The 22,524-nt window shown below is 42.1% G+C and overlaps 3 protein-coding genes across 7 annotated transcripts in view; 1 reads left to right on the top strand and 2 right to left on the bottom strand.

Annotated features, from left to right (window-relative positions):
- Positions 1 to 8,449, bottom strand: part of jade2 (jade family PHD finger 2) — a 63,512-nt gene extending 55,063 nt beyond the window's left edge. For 2 of the 4 annotated variants that reach the window (XM_061804048.1, XM_061804051.1), the window contains exons 1-2: positions 8,317 to 8,449; positions 1,762 to 1,825 (exon numbers count right to left, since the gene is read on the bottom strand). In XM_061804048.1, coding sequence (XP_061660032.1) covers positions 1,762 to 1,825; positions 8,317 to 8,361 — 109 coding nt within the window. In that variant the 5' untranslated portion in view covers positions 8,362 to 8,449. Of the gene's footprint in view, positions 1 to 1,761; positions 1,826 to 6,753; positions 7,999 to 8,316 lie in introns of those variants that run through there. The other 2 variants (XM_061804050.1, XM_061804049.1) reach the window with 2 other exon arrangements.
- Positions 8,329 to 9,460, top strand: cdkn2aipnl (CDKN2A interacting protein N-terminal like). The gene is made up of 4 exons (XM_061804058.1): positions 8,329 to 8,347; positions 8,412 to 8,646; positions 9,087 to 9,192; positions 9,272 to 9,460. The coding sequence occupies exons 2-4, from the start codon at positions 8,432 to 8,434 to the stop codon at positions 9,278 to 9,280; spliced, it is 330 nt and encodes a 109-aa protein (XP_061660042.1). The 5' UTR covers positions 8,329 to 8,347; positions 8,412 to 8,431; the 3' UTR covers positions 9,281 to 9,460.
- Positions 9,461 to 9,732: 272 nt separating this feature from the next.
- On the bottom strand, positions 9,733 to 21,710 carry ube2b (ubiquitin-conjugating enzyme E2B (RAD6 homolog)). Of its 2 annotated transcripts, none has more exons than XM_061804055.1 (6): positions 21,617 to 21,710; positions 14,297 to 14,377; positions 14,058 to 14,083; positions 13,116 to 13,205; positions 12,461 to 12,549; positions 9,733 to 10,570 (listed from the first exon to the last, which is right to left on the bottom strand). In XM_061804055.1, the coding sequence occupies exons 1-6, from the start codon at positions 21,679 to 21,681 to the stop codon at positions 10,442 to 10,444; spliced, it is 480 nt and encodes a 159-aa protein (XP_061660039.1). In that variant the 5' UTR covers positions 21,682 to 21,710; the 3' UTR covers positions 9,733 to 10,441. The 2 variants fall into 2 exon arrangements, with proteins under 2 accessions (XP_061660039.1, XP_061660041.1); XM_061804057.1 differs by lacking the exon at positions 21,617 to 21,710 and adding an exon at positions 19,207 to 19,427.
- Between the last annotated feature and the right edge of the window lie 814 nt (positions 21,711 to 22,524).

Here is a 22,524-nt window from a genome sequence, read left to right as displayed (position 1 = left end):
AATGAAGTAAAAAACAGGAAGTAGTAACCTACAAAAATTAAATCTGGAACAGCTCTCAAACAAATCCCTTTGCTTGTGGTAGAGCCTATGGTATCGAACCGGTAGTTAGCACAAGAAGCTAACGTAGCGGTCTCCAGCTTTCAATGGTCCGGATTCCTATTAACATTGTGAAAACTGCTAAACAAATGGGCTCAAATGCAACTCACTAGTCACAAGGGAGGAAAATCAAAGTTATTCGCAAAAATACATAAATAAAATCTACTCGGAAATCAGACATATTTGCCATACAGACCCCGTGTGTGTCTGTGTGCGTGTGTATTTCAGTGCGTGTTTAAGTCTGTTCAGACTTCACAAGTATAAGTAGGGTTGCAGCAGTGGAGGAAAATATGTTGAGTGGGAGGCAACACACACACACACACACACACATGCACACGCACACTGGCCGCTAATGATCACCCACACACACTCTGCCTCCATTAAAGTCACTCTCTCCTCTTTTCGGTCATACAATCCAGTTGAAATTAATCCTCCTCCCGTTGATGCTGTCAAAGTATGAACCTTGCACAATGTGTGTGTGCGTGTGTGTCGAGCATAAACCCATAACTCAAAAGCGTGTGTACACAGTCCGCGTGCGTGTAGGCGATTATTGTCATTCTTGAGCTCCATCACAACACAACTGTTGTCAAGATGTGTGCCCGTGCAGTAAAAAAAAAAAAAAATGCACATCATGTATTGAAATTAACACAATATAACAGTTCCATTTTTTTCAACCACGATAAAAAAAAAATAACACTAATATACAATAACAAAAATAAATGTAAAAAAACACTCGGTATAAAATAATACAAAAATATTCATACACAATTCATGTAAAACATGCTAAAAAGGACCCCCCCCCAAAAAACCTATCAATAAATAATAGAATTTAAAATTATAGAATTATTTAGAGTAATTATATAGTTTAATGGCTGTGTGTTCAGGAATTTTTGCAAAAGTACTACTACAGAAAAACGTGGATGTAAAATAAATTAAGGTATAAAGATTCAAAATTAAATAAAAACAATGTCAGGAAAATAAGGAAATGTTTAAAAATGACCTTCTATAAAATTCCCGTAATTCCCGGCCTATAGAGAGCACCTGGTTATAAGCCTCACCCAGTACATTTGTAAAGGAAATACCATTTGGTACATACATAGGCCGCAGCCGTGAAAAAGCCGCAAGCGCCCACATTGAAACATGAGATATTTACAAAGACGGTACACAGAGAGTTTAACACTAGCGCTCCCACACTAACGCTAGCACCATGCTAACGCTAATAGCGCCGGACCGGTAAAAGTCCCTTCCTCGTCGCATATATTCCACCGGTCTCACTATTAACCTTTCCGCTCGAGTGCCCCCTTGTGGCCGTCAGAAAAAAAAAAAAAAAAAACACAAATTAGCGCATCACCGCATAAACCGCAGGGTTGAAAGCGTGTGAAAAAAAGTCACGGCTTGTAGGCCGGAAATTACGGTAATAAAAGAACAATCCTAAAACCCTACAAATAATAGGGGGAAAATAAATATTTAACATGTAAACAATAAAAACAATTTAAAGAATACAAAAAAAAAAAAAAACAAATGTGACGTTTTGTATATTGTGTCACGGCTGTGTGTTCAGAAAAAAACTTAAATGGGAATAAACAAATAAAAAATGAAAAGTATGGCCGTTTGCTGTTTGGCCAGCCTATTTGATTTAGAAAAAAAAAAAAAAAAAAAACTTACTGTCTGTGGTGTCCGAGTCATTGCTGCTGGTGGAGTATTTCCTCCTCTTCGTCTCACTCTCCATCTACCACACCACCACCAAATTAGAGAGGAAGGAACAAAAACCATCAGTGAGAAGATGCCCAACAGGAAACACAACAAATTGACTTCATTAACTTTACTTACGTTATGTACTTTATAATATAATATACTGGGAGACAAATGGTTCAATATTTCCCAAACTGACTACTATTAAACTACAGTAAAGCCTCGGTTTTCGAACGTCCCCGTTTTCGAACGAAAATTTCGAGATTTTTTTCCCTTCTGTTCTCGAAACGAAAATCGGTACTCGGATGCCCCCGACAAAACCGGGAAATAACATATTGCGGGCTGACCCAAGACGCGCTTTGTTGCGAATTCGCCACCGAAAAAAAACCCGGAAATAACATAATGCGCGTGGCGCAAGCAGCTGACCCACCCACGACCGGCTTTGTTATTGTCTATTCGAACTCCCCCCGCAAAAAGGGAAATGACATAATGCACGTGGCGCAATGAGCGCACTTTTGTTATTCTGTATAACGCAGCCTCTGTACACAGACGTGTACCGGTAGAGACTGGTGTTTTTCTTCTCATCATCTCGTATTAACCCCCAATCATGACTCCAAAGAAATGTTTTTTTTCCCCCTCATTATTGTTTGTTTAGTTATTCTGCACTTTTGTTAATAAAAAAAAGTTTACAAGGCTGGGGGTTGAGTCGCTACAGATACAAGAACGCACTCCCGGGCTAGCGTACTCTACAACTAAAGCATAAATTTTAAGCAAAAAAACAAATACATTTCAACTATTTTATCATATAAAATATTTAAACTATACATGTATTCCTACTATGCAGTATGTTATCAGGAAAAGCTAAAAAAAATGGTTTAAAAAGACAATTTTTTTTCAAGGCTTGAACGCATTATTCATTTTTCCATTCACTGTAATGGGAAACATCAATTCGGTTTTCGAACAATTCACTTTTCGAACCGTTTCCTGGAACGGACTGCGGTGGAGAACCGAGGCATCGCAGTATCGAGTCAAGTGCACTGAGCTGAGATCACTGCCACTGTACAGAGCTCGTATCCCAAGTCTGCACTCGCAAGTCAAAGCAAAAAAAAAAAAAAAAAAAAAAAAAGATGAACTGACAAACACCGACGATTGCACATCATTTATGTAATATGAGGAACCATCACTGCGGTGTCCAGGCACACACACGCACACACACAAAACTAACTAAGTGAGCGCTACGGTCGTCATGGGATACTGACAATTGCGTCCAGGGTAAGCACACATTAAATAAGTACCGGCAGATGCACAAACAGCTACACAACGCAAGCTGTTTGCCTGAGAACGCAAACGCACGGACGAGGTCGAGGTCAGTCAGTTTCATAGAGAATCTTTGCATATAAATTGCTTCATAACATCAGTGCAGCTTGTGCGCGCGCGCGTGTGTGTGTGTCCTCTTGCTCGGCCATTCTCGTTTTCACCTTCACCTGTCCCTCATCTCGCACTCTTAAACAGGATAAGGGGGGGGGGGGTGGTATAGGGGCATGGGCCCACCCGCACCAGAGCGTGTTTAGTTGAGCGGGGTGGAAAAACACCAAGCAGTCCTAAAACCTTACTTTCAAACCCTAAACCCACATTGAAAGATGAATTCGAAAGCCCGACGCTCACTTGAAACCATAAACCCAGTTTGGAACCCAAATTTGACACCTTGACCCTTTGCAAAGGTGCCACAATCAACTGATGAATGGAAAACTCATTATTGATGCAATAAATTTATCAAACGAGCCTAACTCCGTGTTTAAAACCCGAATCGTGATCATGACCCATCCATCCATCCATCCCTTTTCTTTGCTGCTAATCCATATGAGGGTCATCGTCGAGATCTCGGCTGTCAAACTCGAGGCCCGGGGGGCCAGATGCGGCCCGTCGCCTGATTTTTACGTGAAGACAAATCCTGTGCGTCAACTTCCATGATTTTTGTTCAAATCTGGACAAGATTTCAAATTGTCATATCGTAAATGATGACGTTGAGCTATTGCAGGCATTTTTGTGTTACCAAACATCAACAATAGTTGAGAAAACCATTACCCTTCATTTCTGATTCCAAAACGAGTTGATAAATTTAAATATGATGGGTCAATAAGGGGCGACATGGTGGATCAGCTGGTAAAGCGTCGGCCTCAGTGTTCTGAGGAAGCCGGGTTCGATCCCGGCCCCGCCTGTGTGGAGTTTGCATGTCCTCCCTGTGCCTGCGTGGGTTTTTCTGCGGGCACTCCGGTTTCCTCCCACATCCCCAGAACATGCAACATTAATAATCACTAATGTTATAATGTAATGTAACAATCATTAATTAAGGTGTGACTGTGAGTGCGACTGTCTCTATGTGCCCTGCGATTGGCCGGCAACCAGTTCAGGGTGTCCCCCGCCTCCTGCCGTTGGGATAGTCTCCGGCACTCCCGGCGACCCTCGTGAGGATAAGCGGCAAAGAAAATGAATTGATGGTTCAGTCAATTAAAGATTTTTCATGGTTTCAGTCATCGAAATGAGTTTGACGCCCCTGATCTTGATCAACAGAAATGTACACCATGTTCCCTCCATCATGACGCACCCCCAAGCCCCTTCCTTCCTTCCTTCCTTCCGCTTCCCTTGCCCTCTTCATCCTCCTCCCCAGAACACCACGTGGTAGTCCTTACCCCCTTTTTGTCAACCAATCACGGTCCAGCATGCACATAGACGCACGTGTACATTGTATGTACACATGTGAGTCACGTGACGGAGGGATGAGGGATGAAAAGATGTCGGCTGACAAACAACATCCCGCCACATTAGGACCCTCGAGGGGTCGCGAAGACGTGAAACGCGCACACACATCATGACTCATCTCCGGTTTCATCCCCGGCGGGAGGAGGGTGTGTGAGTCTGTGTGAGTGTTTTGAAGGGTGTGATGATAGGGAAAGGGGGTTGTGGGTGGGTGGGGGGTGGGGGTTGTTCTCGTGTCACAAATGGGAACATTTAACAAGTCTCCAGACGATTGTGCTTTAATTGATTCAAGAGTGCTTTACTGTAGAAGGAATGCACGGCGCGGACCTCCCCCAAGGCAAAACGATCCTCGTTCTGCGTTTTTGTCGTAAGTTGCGCGCGCGAATCACCCGAGCCGTCATCCTGGATCGAAACCCGACTTTAAAAATCAGAAACTTTACTTCACCTTCTAACCTGTAGCCATAACCTAGGTATAAAACGCCATTTTTAAACTCGACTCCCCAAACCCTTAACTGGTTTGGAACCCCCACACAAGACTTGAAATATTACTTTGGAAACTTAGCACTGACTCAAAACCCTAACCCTGAGTTTGAAACCGAAACCAAGCCCTTCTTTGAAATCCTAATTTGAAACCCTGCCCCCCCCCCGCCCTTTTTTTTTTTTTTGCAACCTCCAACCATCCATCCATTTTCTCACCATCTTTTCCTCATGAGGGTCGCAGGGAGTGTTGGATTATCCCAGCTGTTGACAGGGGCAGGAGGCGGGGTACACCCTGAACGGGTCGCAGGCCGATCGCAGGGCACATCGAGACAAGCAGCCGCACTCACAATCACACCTAGGGGCAATTTAGAGTGTCCAATTAATGTTGCGTGTTTTTGGGATGCAGGAGGAAACCGGAGTGCCCGGAGGAAACCCACGTAGGCATGGGGTGAACGTGCAAACTCCGCACGGGCGGGGCCGGGATCGAACCCGGGTCCTCAGAACTGTGAGGCCACCGTGCTGCCCTATTTTGAAATTTTAATCCTATCTTGGAACTCCAATTGAAAACCACGACCGTTTTTTTTTTTCTGAAACGCAAACCCAGGCTTAAAAATCTTAAACCTTAAAACCAAACTCCTGCCTCGAAACGCTAACTTTCAAACCCTAACCCGGCGCCGCCCAAAAAAAAAAACAAAAAAAAACGCGCACGTCCTCCCGAGCCAAACGTTGCCCACTTTCTTCCCTTGCTCTGTATTAACTACCAAAACCGTGCATCCCGACCCACTGGGTCATTTTTGGCTGCCGAGTCACTCTGATGCCACGGAAAAAGGTGCTGCAGTCGCTTCCACAGCAGAACCGGAGGTACCCCCCCCCCCCCCCCCCGCGCAACAACACCCTCCATCCTCCTCTCCCTCCAAAGCCTGCTAGATCTGCACAGCACGAAGCGGCAGCAGGAGCAGGAGGAGGTGCGGGGAGAGGGCTTGCTCTAATTCCATTTGTGTGTGTGTGTGTGTGTGGTGGCGTGCTCTGCCTTCCTAAAAGAATAACTGCACCCCCCCCCCTGCTCCTCTGTGCATAAGAACCTGCAATTCCTCCGAGGGCTGTGAAGGTGCACTTCTCAACAGCACCCCCCCCCCTCCGTGACTCAAACGCGCATGCGCACCGCATCCGGATCGCTTCCAGCAAGTTTGTGTTGTACGCTGCTGCGAATCGTGCACAATTTGTTGCCATTTCGCACCCCCCCCCCCACCCATCCATCCAAAAAAAAAAAAAACACTTGCCACCACGCGCCTGCGCACTACCGGACATGTGCGTTTCCTATTTAACCGTGTAACTTCCATCATGCACACACGGAGGTGGCAACAGACCCACAAAGTGGACTGCAACCGTTTTAATGACGTCACGGTGCACTTTCATATTAGATTAACTGTCATTTATTCCAAAGTGCTACATCGGAAGTACTAAAGCGCAAATCAACATCTTCTACACGTGCGTTTTCTATACACGATCATGATGATTATAATGCAATGTAATAATAATGGGGTGTTTACCTAGTCATGCTAAGGGGTGCGATGCGCCTGGGGAGTACCAACATGTGCATTTCCTCTTTAAACGCGTTATTTCCATTACACACACGTACTACGGATGCCAAAGTGCTGCACCAAGCTCAATGTATTCATACACTGCAATACTAATAAGAATATGATTTGACGATAACTGCGTGTTTACCTTGTTCTTCTTTGGAGGGGGTCCCACCGATTAGGAAACCATCGGTATCCAAGCACATGCAAATGTTGTTCCTCTGGGTTAACTTCCACGTTGGGTTGACAGGACCCTTTCCCCTCCCACCCACCTTGACAGCTTTAAAAAAAATACCACACAACAACAACAACAACAAGAAATCCAAATAAAATGCACTTGAAAAAAATAAGCGGGGGAAAAAAATTGCGATGGAGGAGCTTCGGGTCACGGAGCCGAGGGGCCGGGGTGTCACCGTCGCCGAAGCCGCCTTTCAGTGCGCGCAGAGCGGCTCGCGGCGCGCGACATGCCGCTCACTGGAAAAAAGCATGTCGCATTTTTTTTTTTTTTTTAACAGGAAAACACTCCAATGTCCAAAAAATGGATTGAAAAAAAAATAATGTCCTCTAAAAGATTTGCAATCCAGTTTGTTTCGCAACCCCCACCTCTCTTCTTCTTCTTCTTCTTCCAAAACACACTACCAGGCTACCACCTCCTCCTCGTCCCTCTCTGGCCCGGCCGCACGGTACTGGACGCGGCTGTGCACAAGACAAACGTCGTCCCCCCCCTCCACCCCCCCTGCGTCCGGCAGCCCTGCACGCTCCTCCTTAAAAAAGGAGAGGGACTAAACAAATGATGAGCTGGAATGGAGCAGGAGAACCTCTGCTTGAAAACTCTTTTGGCGCCATATTTATGGCGTACTTTGAATTGGGCAGCACGGTTGTTGCACTTCCTCGTCGCGTCGAGGCTGAGGTGCGAGCGCGACCTACTGGAGAGCAGCGGTACTTCCAGTCAATACGTCACACTGGATAGGGGAACAAAATGTTCCATAGTTGCCATATTTTATCCATGTGTTATTGTTAACATTATACATTGTTACAGTAAATACTATTCATCCCTCCTAATAAATACATATTTTTTAAAATTTTGTCCTCCCATTTTTGCTTGTTGTAACTATTTGCTACGTGTCCATTTGTGCCATTCAAAAATTAGGAATTGTCCACGTTTAATATCTAAACATTTTTACTACTTAACATTTTTTCATTTTTATTTTTACAGTGAGGTTCTATAACCAAATAAAAAAGAATAAATAAAAGATGACATAATAATGTAGTCACAGAAATGTGTACACCCTAATAACTGGGGATGCCGTTGTTTAGAATGAACCAATCCCTTTCAAATTCATGTTAAATATGAGTCAGAACACACCTGTCCTCATTTAAATTGCCTCTGATTAACCCCCAAATGAAGTTCAGATCTTCTAGTTGGCTCCCGCGACCCTAGTGAGGACAAGCGGCTCAGAAAATGGATTGATCTATGTTCTAGTTGGCTTTTTCCTGGCTTAATGCATCTGATTACATTGAGTTAATGTCCTAGTGATAGATAGATAGATAGATAGATAGATAGATAGATAGATAGATAGATAGATAGATAGATAGATAGATAGCACTCCCCGTGACACTTGTGAGCATAAGCGGCTCAGAAAATGAATATATGGAAGTAGTATATATATATATATATATATTGCAAGACCTTTGTAGTACTTACACTCACCACTACGTGTTGCTGTGTCCCAAAGAGCACGGTAGAAAACAACATCCAGGTTACCCTTGCCAAAACCGGATGTCACCATCTCTGGTTCTTTCAAGGCGCGTGAGGGAGCAGCAAGATGGCCTCCACGGACGTGAAAGACTTTATCCGTCAAAACCGCGCCGTGGCCAACCAAGTGGAGACGTTCCGGGGGCACTGGGAGAGCGACAAGCATTGGATGCCGAGGAGGGAATTCATACTGCGTAATATGAGCGAGTTCAAGGGCGAGCTGCAAATGGACCAGCTGCTTTCCCTGTCGATGGTGTGGGCCAACAACGTATTCCTCGGTTGCCGGTATGCATTTTTTTTAAAAAAAGAAATACCGCCTAATCAAGTATTTTTAAAAAAAAACTGAGATTAGGAAAATAAATATGTTCCAAAATGCTCCTTCTTTAGGCGACTTCTCCATTGAATATATATTATGAGTGGGAATATTCTTCTTCACTGTCCACCACCGTATCGAAACCACATCCGGGACTCTATACTGCCTCCTATGTCCCTAAAATTATTGGCGTAAATGATAGAACCAGAATTATACATGTATAAAAGTAGATCAGATACTCTGTACGTTTTGAAAATGTTTATACAAAACTTATAAAACATATTTGTTTGTGATAGTAATAGCATCGAGCTCCTGGACATGGAATCAAGTAGTGAGAGTGATGAAAAATGAAATGCACTTTTTTAATGGCAGCTTCAGCTAGAACTCATCCAAGAATTATTTTTTTTAATAGGTATAGCACAGAGCTCCTGGACAGAGTGAAGGAGATGGCCGAGGGCATCGAGGTGGAAGACGCGCCCGTCTTCAAGACAAGAGATGAGATCATAAAGCAGCAGCAGGTACAATCCGGCATACATATTGAAATACTAAATATGGTGTAGAATATCCAATGACTAAAGCGTTTGACTGTGATTATAGGGCAGATGATGGCTCCTTCTTCCTCTTGGAACGAACTTTAAGGGCGTGCTTGTGTGACCATGCTGATGGGGACTCCTCGATACATGCATTGTGCGACATCCACAATGTCGGTGTTTAACATTTTATCACGTTTTTTTACATTTTCATTTTTTGTGAGTTTTAAATAAATGACGAAAGATTGTCTCAGGAGTCTGTGTAATTCCTACCTGGGACGTTTGAGAAAATACCGTAGTACAACTTTGTCCACAACTCTTTTTTTTTTTTTTTTGTGGTTGACAAAATATTACAGCATTGTGGTGTGAGTCATCCATCCATTTTCTCTGCCACTTATCCTCACAAGGGTTGCGCGAGCCTGTCCCAGCTATCTTCACGCAAATTTAGTTTTATTACTCTCAGAACTCAACCCTTGTATCCCCTTTAATTTAATTACACAGGCGTGTCAAGCAAACGCATCCAAACCATCTGAAAAAAATGATTTATTACTTTTTTATACAGTATATTGTTATAAGTACACATTTTCCTTTGACAAATATAACACCCCTTCTGCTCAGTCAGAACAAACCCTACATACACGATGCCACAAGGCCAGTCTTTTTCACTTGGATACAGGAAGCCACAGCTTTTTTTTTTTTTTTTTTTTTTAATATTTCAGTCCTTTTACGTCAGACAATGTCCAAGAAGAAATTTCAGAATACAAACTGAGCTGACTCACCACACTTTGTCCATAAAACGCTCTTCGACGTTGGGTGAGAAATAACCTCTCCCATTGTGAGATTCGATCAAGAAGATAATCCAATTAAAAGGCTTTAAAAAACATTAGGGAGGGGGCGGAAAAAAATACAAAAAATGATTTTGGTCATGAAACTCCCATTTCCAAACAAACCAAGCAGCAGCACACTGACGGCTTAATCAAAAAAAAAAAAAAAAAAAAAACACTGATATATTACAAGTTCTGTTAGCAATAACTTATTTCATAACATGCAATTATAAAAAGTCAAATTAAAAAAATTCTTCCTCACTCCCTTGATATAATGTCTTTTTTTTTTGCAGGGTGGCACTTGAGTTCTTGTGATATGCGCATCTCCACACCCGTGTCCGCACGAACACACACACACACAGACACGAGGTCAAATGAGCGAGTGGGAGTGGGACGAAACGGGGATTTGGGTCTCACACGTCCACCCAGCTCTGCTCCACAATGGCTGTCACTCGCTTCTCGTATTCGCGCTTGTTCTCCTGGTAGAGCTGTGCCGCCTGGCTGTTGGCCGGGCTGTTGGGGTTGGGCTCGTCCAGCAACGACTTGGGGTGGGGGTGAGAATTTAAAAGTCATTAAAAATTGTTAGAAATACAGCGGTGCCTTGAGATGTTGAATTTAATTGGTTTTGTCCGTGCTCGTAACGCAAAACAATGAAATCATCTTTCACTGTTGAAACAAATGGAAGTAACCGTCCAAAAAAGATTTAATATTGTGATACATACTGTTATTATCAATTGAGATTATGATTTTTATTAATGTTAGTATGCAGTGACATGCAGGGACTTTTCGGGTTAAGACGGCCTCGACCTAAGCCGTTTTTATTTCACAACGCCCATCCCTGTTGGGCCATTTTGTCTGGCTAATGCTTGTCCGTGTTTGTATCTTTGCATTTTTCGCCCTCATGGCCCCAAAGAAGAACGCTGTGTCTTTTAGCAACGCTCCTGCGGCCGAAAGGAACTCCATTACCGTGGAAACGATGCTCAAGATCATTAAAAAGATTGGCGAAAGGAGAGACAGCAACACCACCAAGGCATCAGTCGGTCGACCGTGGTGACAATTATTACAGACAAAGCCCGTATTTGAGCGCATGTGATGAAGGGTTCCTTTCCTCTGTCGGTTACAATGATCGCAAAATTATTTCATACTTGTCGAGGTGGAGGGGATTGAGGACCGGGTTCCTTGGCAATAGCCAAGTACAGCCTCCCCTTCTTCCTTTCCATCCACCTCTCAACAGTAATGCTAAGTACGTCATCTTGTTTATTTCAATGAATTTGTTTTTGTATACAAAGTATTCTGATGTCAATTCTGAATTTCAGTCGAAATTCGAGTTAAGTCGCTACTGTAGGAACGGATCTCAGTCGTAGACCGTGGACTCCCTGTGCAAACATACACACAAATTTACTCATAAGTGGCATAACAATTTCGTTTTGTGTTCCATCCTTGGTTTCCCCATTTGTTGTTTCGGCCAAGATTTTATATTTTGGTACATCACTAATCTGAACAACATTTGCGCATCACAAATTAATTGTGCGCCTTGGCCACCAGGGCCCAGTATGCTACATGAACACCAGGGAAGTCAAACTCCTTTTCCTCACGGGCCACAATGTTGTTCCAGTTCCCCTCAGAGGGCTGTTATGACTGGCAAAAATATTTAATCATCTCATCATATTTACATCATTAATTTATGAACTAGTTTTGCAATCCGAAATTGAGGGTAATGTGTTTTTTAACTATTCACGTGTGATAACACAAAAATCCTTGTAATATCTCAACTTTATCATTTATGACACAGGTGTCAAACTCAAGGCCCGGGGCCCAGATGCGGCCCACCACATGATTTTTTTTGTGGCCCGTGTGTAACTATGATGCGGCGATTAAAAAATTTCAGTCATAACGGGGCCTCTGAGGGAAACCACAACTCCAATGTGGCCCGCAAAAAAAATGATTTTGACACCCCTGATTTATGATATATGCCAATTTGAAATTTTGGTACAGATTTTTACAAGAATCATGGAAATTCACACACTGGATTTGGCTTCGCGGGCCACATAAAATTACGTGGTGGGCCAGATCTGGCCCCCGGGCCTTGCGTTTGACACCTGTGGTATACACGGAAACATGAACAAGACAATCACAACTGCTCAGTAAGTTGTAATAATTAGTCGTTTTTCTCAGATGACAAAGAAGAAATGCCTTTCAGTGTTGCTGTATTGTCTGTCCACGTTTATACAAAGTTTTACAAATGAATTAAAAAAGGATGGTTCAACACTTGTCAAACTTGTGGGGACACCCGTAAGTCAAGGTACCACTGTATATGGTTTTTACAGGTATTACATTACTTTGAGGGAAAGCAAAACTATGACTCAAATGAAAATGAGTGTGATGTCATTGTAGATGTGTGTGTGTGTGTGTGTGTGAGAGACAGTGCACACCTGGATGGAGGTGAGTATGGACGATACGTCATACGTTGGGCTCCAGCGGTTCTGGAGGATATCTAAACATATACTGCCATCTGCGTACACTATGGGAACACAGCAACAAAAACAACGCAGTTACCCAACTTTTCACAATGCAGGAGTTAGAGTGAGGGGGCGGGGGGTGAAACAAGGAAAACAAGTTCTTACAAAATACACTCATTATCCTTTGAAGAAAGAAAGGAATTACAAAAAGTGTCAATCTTGAAGAACATTTTGTGGCAGAAAAAAAAACAAAACTATAAGAATAAAGTAGTAAATGTTAAAGAATTTTTTTATTTTATGTCAACAAAGTCACAAAACGACAGACAGACAGACAGATAGATAGATAGATATGGCCAAAAACTGGATTTAAGAAGTCATTTTTTTTGTGAGATAATACATTTAGGGATAAAGTTTAATCTTTTTTTACTTCAGAAAAAGTTTCAATCTCAAGAAAAAAGGGATAGTTTGAGCATAAAGTGCTTGTTGGAGGGGGAAAGGCATATTTTGAGAAAATAATAATAATATGCTAACAATTATCAGTAAATAAAAAAAATGAACATGGACCAAGTGAATTACAAAATACATTCAATAAAAATACTTGGGTTAATGTGCTGAGCAATCATCTTACCATTGGGGTGAAACATTCTGGATACAAAGCGAACCGTGGGAGGCTTGTTTGGGTACTCCTCTGAAAACTCGATCAGAAGCTTAAACGTTCCTGCAGGCGCACAAAAGAGTTGAGGTTTTTCCTTTCAAATACATACATTCAAAATTCAAGTCAAGAGAAAAGCTGAAATGTTAAAATAATTAAGTCATAATTATCACAAACGAAAGAAGTCAGAATCCGCAGAGAAAAAAAGTACACATTTTCAGACAGCAGACAAGTTGTAATTTTTTTTTAAACTAATAAATGTTTTATGAGGAATAAATAAAATCAAACTTTCAAATATTAAATTGAAATGTTGCCATCTTAAAATCATATCCCCCCCCCAAAATAATTTATTTTGTCAAATGTCTGGTGACAAAAATATTTACAGGAATAAAGCCATACTTTTCACAGCGCTAAAGTCCATATTAACAAGAATAAAGACAAATTTTATGGGAAAAAAAAATCCGACTGATAAGATAAAAGTGGCAATCTTAAAAGAATAATTGAACCAACCACAGTGAACTTGATTGCGCAAACTTCATTTATCATTTTGTGGGACTGACTTTTATAACTGCCGCCCAAGGGCTGCCACTAAAGGTTTAATGCAATAATGGTTGAAGACCCAATATCTGTCAAATTTATCAATACGTCATGAAAGATGAATTAACATGCCCAAGGCCAAAAAGAAGGCATTAAGTGCACCAATGGACTGCCTGCCCCTCACGTGTCAAAATTGAAACTAAATCTCGATTTAACCCCAGAAGGTGTCCGAAAGCGAAGCCTTCTCTCGATTCATTTCTGCGCCTAAATGAAAAACTACAAATATGGAGCTAGTTCATGACTCACTTGACAGTTCATAAATCTCTTCAAAAATCCAAACAAATGTTTGACAATGAAAGGGCGCAAAATGAAGGAACTCACCATCTTCAAATGGCGTGCCCACGGGCCTGTGAAGACAAAAGAAATCCGTCATTCTCCTCAATAACGCTGCGTCTGGCGGAAGTGCATTCTCTGCTGCTTAATTTCTAACTTGACTGCGAAAACAAGGCGCATCCACTATGACGTAAGTATTTATTATTATAACATGGGGTTGCCGGGTGGGTGAAGCAACGAGGGGAAAAAAAGAATGCAGGGCGGTGCAGAACACCAGCGTGACTCACCCAAAAATAACAGCGTTCCAAAGCATGATATTGTTCTCCGAAGGCGCTCCGCTCACGCCGGTGGGAGGGTCCTCTTGAAGTCTGCAGGGGACAAACAGTAGACGTGGAAAAGTCACAATGGGAGTCAATCAGAATCAAAATGGACAGCAAGCAAGCCATCCCTCACTTGCGGTGTCTCCAACATCTGACGTTTGATTTGGAGGAAAAAGCTGTCGCCCTATAAGAATTAAAGATGATTGATGTGATGATGGAGAAAAGGTATTACAAAATACAGTACAGTAATCCCTCTCTACTTCGCGGATTTCTGGGGGGATCCTTTTGTACTAATGCGCCATCCCCGGTGCGACGAATTGGACCATCCATCCATCCATCTTCTTAGCCGCTTATCCTCACAAGTGTCACAGGGAGTGCTGGAGCCTATCGCAGTTGTCAACATCCAGGACGCGGGATATACCCTGACCCTGAAACAGCCGCACTCACAATCCCACCTTGGGGCAATTTAGAGTCTCCGATCAATGTTGCATGTTTTTGGGATGTGGTAAGAAACCGGAGTGCCCGGAGAAAAGCCACGTAGGCACGGGGAAAACATGCAAACTCCACAGAGGCGGGTCCGGGATCGAACCTGGGACCTCACAACTGTGAGGCCAACGCTTTCCGTCTGATCCGTGCTGCCGACATGGACCAATGAAGCAAAAAAATATAGAAATAAGTAAGTTATATAAAATTAAAAAACCAACAAAACCCACCAGCATACATTTACCCCTAATTCGCAGTTTGTCACTTTTCGCTGGTGGGTCTGGTACCAATTAACCGTGAAAAACGAGGGAATATTGTATTACTTTTATGGTTCTCCCCGGAACCTCCCAAAAAGTTGTACTGTATTCTTACAGTAACTAAGTCAGATTCAAGCAATACTTGAGTCAAAAGTCAGATCCATTAAATTTACTACTCAAGAAAGTTTTACAAGAGTCATTTTTTTAATTTAAGAAAAAAAAGTCACGTGAATAAACGAAATTTTTGTGAAAAAATGTATCGAAAAAATGTTTTTGACTCCTATGAGGTTGTAGTTTAATACAAAAGAAAAATTGGATTCTTAGGAGAATAACATCTCGCTTATCAAGAGGGAAGTTGCACTCATGATTAAAAAAAGAAGCTATCTTACATTTAAAAACTTGTCTTATAGGAATAAAGTTGTCATTTTTCCCAAAGAAATGTTGAAAATTAAAAATGCACAAAAATGAAAATTCTTGGCCCAAAAAAAAAAAAAAAACATCCAAATAAATTTGAATAGATTAAAAACCTTAAAACAAAAATCCTCGGCTGGATCATTTTCTCGAATTTGTCTGAGAGCGAGCATGGGACCCTATCGCCCCGCGTTAGCGGGCTAGAATTCCTGCTGCAACCGAGGATGCATGCGTGGCCGACTAAGGTCCAAAGTGAGAAACCATAGCAAGGTGACACTCCTTGGAATCTTGTTAATCAAGTCCATAATATTGTATGAATAAAGAATATCTTTTCATGGAAGAACGGTAATATTACAAGAATTATGTCTTAATACATTGAGAATAAAGTTGAAACTTGTAATATGACAGAAATAAAGTAACGATTTAGTAAGGAAATTAATTAGGAAAAAAGTCACATTCCTAAGTGGGTAAAGTTGGAACCTAACGGAATAAAGTCATAATTTTACATATAAATGATAAAATGATAAAAAAAAATACTCTAAAGAGAATAAAGTTTTTTTGATTATATATATATATATATATATATATATATATATGTGTGTTTTTTCAAATCTGCAGAATATGGTTTTGTGAAAAAAAAAAAAAAAAGTCTTAATCTTGAACACGTGAGTCACCACGGCAACAGCATGGATTAAGTCAAGTGTCGGATTAATAAGAGCTCCAATGAGAATTTACACCACAAGTCTTTCTGTGTGTGTGTGTGTGTGTGTGTGTGTGTGTGAACCCTGACGCAGTGCAATTAACCTCATTAACCATAAACTCTCCCCAGATCTTCTCTGGCCAACAGACACTGTGCTCCTAAACAAAATGAAGGATTACAAAGTAATTCATAAGGTAAAATTGACATTTTTCCATATCTAATTGCAATAAAAATATGTTTATTTTCATTTGACATCTGCAAAATATCTAATTTATTTAACGTTAATTTTTCCGGGGAAGGTAATTGAGAATGTCGACGGTGAGCGACTGGTGCACGTGCACGTTTCTTCGCCATTGAATTTTTTTTTAAATATTTTTTCCTATGCGTAGAAATGCAGAATAGGCCCACCTCATGCTGCAATAAGATAAAGGCAACTTCGGGTCGATTCTACTCTACCGAGGGTGACTTTGTGAACTCCGTGGAGAGTTAAACCGGTCACCTGTGTGTTATGCACGCACACACAGGCCGATCCAGCAATGTTGCCATTGTTGACCGCGCTCCAGCGGGATACGCTTTAGCACCTGCGGATGAGCGTAGGGTTACATGCCACCTAATCTGGTGTCCTCCTGCTTCGGCTGCCTTCCACAGTACCATCAGCATCTTCACAACAAAATACACACACGGTGACGGCATATGGAGCATGGCAGAGGGTTAAGTACTGAGGCTATCGATGTCCTGCATGAGTAAAAATACAAAATCATATAGTAACACACTCAAATGTATGATTCTCAAGCACGTCAATTTTGAGGGTTGAGTTAACAGGATGATACTAAGATTACATGACCTATGACCACAAAAATGAAGAAACCATAATTGGAATGGAAGAGCCATGTCATGGGATGTTCCGCATCTATGTTCATTTTTTTTATGTCACCGGGAACAACAGACTGTTTACCTTCTAATTATCGAGTCAGTAACGCACAAAAAATATGTATATACATATGTAACATTTTGCGGCACGGTGGCTCAGATGGAGAGAGTTGGCCTGTACCCCGCCTCCTGCCCGTTGACGGCCGGGATAGGCTCCAGCACTCCCCGCGACCCTCGTGAGGATAAGCGGCTAAGAAAATGGATTACATTTTTATTTTCACTTCTCTGTTCAGACTTGGCGGCACTGTGGAATCTTCCATGACAGCCTTATTGTATTATTACACAGACAAAAATACACAACTCAACAATCGAGGGTGTGAACGACAAGATTTTTTTTGTAGATACGAGTGTGATGACGTCAAGACAAACTTGATTAAATGGATGACACTGGTTATTCTCTTCAATGCAAACAACTATCCCTAAACTTTTTGCACCACTTGCCATTTTAATGTTTAATTTTTTTTGGAGTGACTGGCAAAGACACAAACAAATGATTAAATATACAACACACCAATATGTTGAATGTAGTTTTTGTAAACAGTGGTAGCTTGTATGTTGCTGGGTTTCATATGTTTCAAATATTGTAAGATGGGACAACATAGGCTAAAAAAAAAAATAAAATGAGAATTTCTGTTTTGATTGCATATTTTGCAAGTGGTAGTAAGTACTACAGATCTTGTTGTTGGTTGGTGTTTCTTGTTCCCTTTATCAGTTAATGTCCATGCATTACTGAATATATAATTTTGGTGACAAAGATGGATCTTCACAGGATGGAGCCACGTTTTGCCCCAACACCAAAAACTCAATTTCTCTGGAAGCCTTCATCCGATTGCTGGCTGACTGGTTAAAGCGTCAGCATCAGAGTTCTGAGGACTGGGGTTAAAATCCCGGCCCTCCCTGTCTGGGGTTTGCATGTTCAACCTGTGCCTGGGTGGCTTTTCTCCGGGCACTCTGGTTTCCTCCCACATCCCCAAAACATCCGTGGTAGGTTAATTGAAGGCTGTAAATTGCCTGTAGGAGTGAATGTGAATAGTTGATTGTTTCCACATGTCCTGCGATCGGGTGGCAACCAATTCAGGATGTACCCCGCCTCCTGCCCGAATATAGCGAGGATAGGCTCTCTTATGAGGATAAGCGGCTCGGAAAATGGATGGATATTCGTGGTGTAATACTGAGGTTTCTGCAAGGTGCAGTTCCAATCAGAATCATCATTTTGACACTATTATTTTTCAGAAATGTCATTTTGGTACTTATAGTCAGTCCTGAGACAGTACCAAACAGGCGAGTTGAATGTCCTCTGTAAATTGTTTGATTGGAAGACGAGATGCCAAAAACGCGTGATAAGTTGACTTCAATTTTCAAATATCAATGTAAAGACTAGTCCACCAGTCGACTAGTCAATTCAACTCCAAAAAAAAAAAAATCCCTTTGGGGGGGAGGGAGACAGGAAGAAGGATATATAGTTCCTGTTGGACAAATTCGGAGGTGGTACAAACCCTCGGGTAATCCAACCTGTGAGCCACATTTCTGCCAAATGTTGCAGCAAACCACATACACGAATGACATGGCAACAAACTGGGGATTGTAAATACTAACCGTGCAACCACCAAAGACACTCTCAGCCGTTTTAAAAGCACAAAACCCTTCACGAAACGTATCCTGTAAGGCAAACTACCAACCAAAATTACCATCAAAATATAACGTGCCACTGTATGATGCATGTTGTCGGACCGGACTGCTGAGATAATCCCATTTTTGTTGGTTTTGCGAGCAATTCAACTGGTTTCGGTTGGTCTTTCCTGTAATGTTAATCTCTAAACAACGATAACCTGGCACACCGACGCTAACCAGCGGAGTCCCCGAAACAGCTCCGCTCGGTGACAACCAAGTGTACACTTTCAATTGTCACCACCGATACGGTACGAAACGCAGTAGTTTATCACCGAATAAAGACATTTCGGGTGATTAGAACCACCTCGCTTTCGGTCCGTTCGCCGGTAGCGCTAGCTAAGCTAAGCTAAGTTAGCTGCCATTAGCTTCGTATGCTAACCCTGCTAAGACACACACATACAAGGAAAACGAATAAAACGGGGTACCTTTTAAAATCTCTCATAAGACGTCTCCTCGCCGGGGTGGACATTATTGAAAATGTTAAAAAAATAATATTGTGTAAACCAGGAGCATCAATCGCTTGGAGCCCCCCCCCCTTTCCTTCACCCTTTTCTCCTCTCTCTCTTTTCCTTTTTCTTTCTCTCTCTCTCTCAAAACAAGCGTCTGGCAGGCTCGCTCAGTGTGATGACGTCATGACGTGACGGTGCTCACCAGCAGAGGCCCTGCCCCTTTAATGACGCACACGTGGCCATGTAACAGTGTGCCATGGGTACGCTTCAAGCCCACACACTACATTCGGGACGAAGATATGATTGATGAATATAGTTTTGGATTGGATCATTACGATACATATGTTGACCTTCAAAAGACAATAAAGGTCATTTATACTTTCGGTTATATTTTCACAAAAAGCACGTGATAAAACACCCTTTAAACTGGTCCAGCTCAACCATTAAGGGACTGCGTACAATTTTCCCCAAAATTCCTTTTTGTCATATTTTTTTAGCATAAATTTACAGTAATACTTGACTGAAATGATCCTAAGGGTGGGGATCAACCCTCTCTCGCCCCCATTTTGTACCTCTAATTTGACTTTTAAGATGCTGGCGCGCCTGAGGAAAAACAACCAATTATAGACCGAAGTGTGATTAACGAGTGAACCTCACTCAGAGAAAAGGACGAAAATTGCTGTTCAATTGTGATCCTGTTTCATGATCAAATTGAGGTGCAATACAGACTGTGTGAATTGTAATGCCCCCTGGTGGCTATGGCATGCACACTAAAAGGAGGAACACAATGAATTAAAGCGTGAAGTCATGACGCACAAACTGTTCAATTCTTCAGAGAATGTGTATGTTAGATTGTATATTTTTATGATGTACTACTTTTACAGTGTATAATACAGTACTTCTTAATAGAATGAACATTGCAAAATTTTTTGTCACTCAAAGTTTGGCTCATAACTCATAAATTTTTTTTTACACAAAATAGGGCACTTGTAAGTCAAGGTACCATTGCATTAATGATGAACCCCAATTGTGAATTATTTAAAAAGTATTGTCTTCTTCTTTTCCTTTCGGCTTGTCCCAATTAGGGGTCGCCACAGCGTGTCATCTTTTTCCATCTGAGCCTATCTCGTGCATCTTGCTCACTAACACCCACAGTCTTCATGTGCCCCCTCACCACATCCATCAACCTCTTCTATGATCTTCCTCTCGCTCTTTTGCCCGGCAGCTCCATCCTCAGCACCCTTCGACCAATACACTCAACTCTCTCGCCTCTGGACATGTCCAAACCATCGAAGTCTGCTCTCTCAAATCTTGTCTCCAAAAAAATCCAACTTTGGCTGTCCCTCTAATGAGCTCATCTCTAATCCAATACAACCTGCTCACTTCGAGCAAGAACCTCAGCATCTTCATTCCTGCTACCTCAAGTTCTGGTTCCTGTTTCTTCAGTGCCAACATTTCTAATCCATACATCATGGCCGGCCTCACCACTGTTTTATAGACTTTGCCCTTCATCCTAGCGGAGACTCTTCTGTCATACAGTACACCAGACAGTCTAACCTCATCTGTCAGTCTATCCATTACTACCGCAAACAGGAAGGGGCTCAGGGCAGATCCCTGATGCAGTCCCACCCCCACCTTAAATTCTTCTGACACGCCTACGGCACATCTCACCGCTGTTTTGCTGTCCTCATACATGTCCTGTACTATTCTAATGCATTTCTCCGCCACACCGGACTTGCGCATGCAGTACCAAAGTTCCTCTCTTGGTACTCTGTCATGGGCTTTCTCTAGGTCTACAAAGACACAATGTAGCTGCTTCTGACCTTCTCCGTACTTTTCCACGAGCATCCTCAATGCAAATAATGCATCTGTGGTACTCTTTCTAGGCATGAAACCATACTGTTGCTCGCAGATACTTACTTCTGTCCTGAGTTTAGCCTCCACCACTCTTTCCCATAACTTCATTGCGTGGCTCATCATCTTTATTCCTCTTTAGTTTCCACAGTTCTGAACATCCCCTTTGTTCTTAAAAATGGGGACTAGCACACTTTTCCTCCATTCTTCTGGCATCTTCTCACCCGCTAGTATTCTATTGAATAAGTTGGTCAAATACTCCACAGCCACCTCTCCAAATTGCTTCCATACCTCTACTGGTATGTCATCAGGACCAACTACCTTTCCATTTTTCATTCTGTTCAGTGCCTTTCTAACCTCCGCCTTACTAATCATTGCCACTTTCCGGTCATTCACGCTTGCCTCTTCTGCTCTACTACTAGTTTCCACAGTTCTTGAAAAAGTATTGTAATATAAAGTATTTACAATTGAAAATACAAATATCAAATACATTGATTTTCATTTTCACTTTTCCCTGTTACTGTCCACTTACATTGGGCTTGAGTGGGTCAGTGAAGCAGCGGATAGATCAGGTAAGAAATGATCCACCTTGAGCATGGATCGCAATGAGGATTATCGCCACCTAGAGGACTGGGGAAGGACTCAAATCGTGGAGATGTGTTCACTTCCAAACTGGAACTTTTACCCGACCTTACTGGGAAAGGTGGTGATGTTACCGCTAACGCGAGGGTCAAAAGTTCTGCTAAGAGTGAGGTTAGTAGGGGCTTACTCCATCGCTTTGTAGTTAGCGTTGTTTGTAGCTTTAGCATTCCACTTGTCAACTTGACAGCAGAAATGCCGTCTTGATCTGTTATGGCAGTCCACAACATTTTGGACTCGGTTTACATTTCGTGGAACTCTGCAGGTTCTAACGGCTACTCTACACGTGACCTACATTCTCACCATGCTAAACGCCTTGCCTTTCTATTGATAGCCTGAAACTCCATCGAGGGAACGATTAAGACTGATTAAACGGACAGATGTATTTGCTGGGAGCTTTGACTGGGATTTCACCCCCCCCCCCCTTCAAATGTCCTCTCTCCTAAAATGTGTGAATGCTAAGTATAGCTTTATCTGCTGGGTATGCTTGGTTACAGCATTAAAAATCCTCATTTTCAAATCTTATCACTTTTCAAAGAAGTGGGTCAAAACCCGGGCCCTGGAATCAGCCCAGAATGGCTACTTCGAACCATAATTAATAATTTCCAGGTCAATTTCGAGCATGGGCCCTTGAGACCTTTTCCTTGGCCTTGATATGACAGATGTACATGGGAAAATTCTCCACCGCTTGGTTAAACTGGGGCCAAGATGATTTTGTTTTCCATTAAAGATGAATCAACCCCCCTTTTCATGGTGAATTCTCAAAATCATCAAACTGCTTTCAACCAAAATGTCACACCA

The sequence above is a fragment of the Syngnathoides biaculeatus genome, chromosome 18, assembly GCF_019802595.1.
Source record: "Syngnathoides biaculeatus isolate LvHL_M chromosome 18, ASM1980259v1, whole genome shotgun sequence".
Classification (NCBI taxonomy): Eukaryota; Metazoa; Chordata; class Actinopteri; order Syngnathiformes; family Syngnathidae; genus Syngnathoides; species Syngnathoides biaculeatus.
This window is presented reverse-complemented; position numbering and strand designations above follow the sequence as displayed.

Coding starts and splice junctions, on each gene's coding strand:
- ube2b (XM_061804055.1), bottom strand. CDS start 21,681: ATGCTCAAGGTGGATCATTTCTTACCTGATCTATCCGCTGCTTCACTG. Junction 14,084..14,296: donor TGGAACGCTGTTATTTTTGG/GTGAGTCACGCT, acceptor TTGTCTTCACAG/GCCCGTGGGCACGCCATTTG. Junction 13,206..14,057: donor GGGCACGCCATTTGAAGATG/GTGAGTTCCTTC, acceptor GTGCGCCTGCAG/GAACGTTTAAGCTTCTGATC.
- cdkn2aipnl (XM_061804058.1), top strand. CDS start 8,432: ATGGCCTCCACGGACGTGAAAGACTTTATCCGTCAAAACCGCGCCGTG. Junction 8,647..9,086: donor AACGTATTCCTCGGTTGCCG/GTATGCATTTTT, acceptor TTTTTTTAATAG/GTATAGCACAGAGCTCCTGG.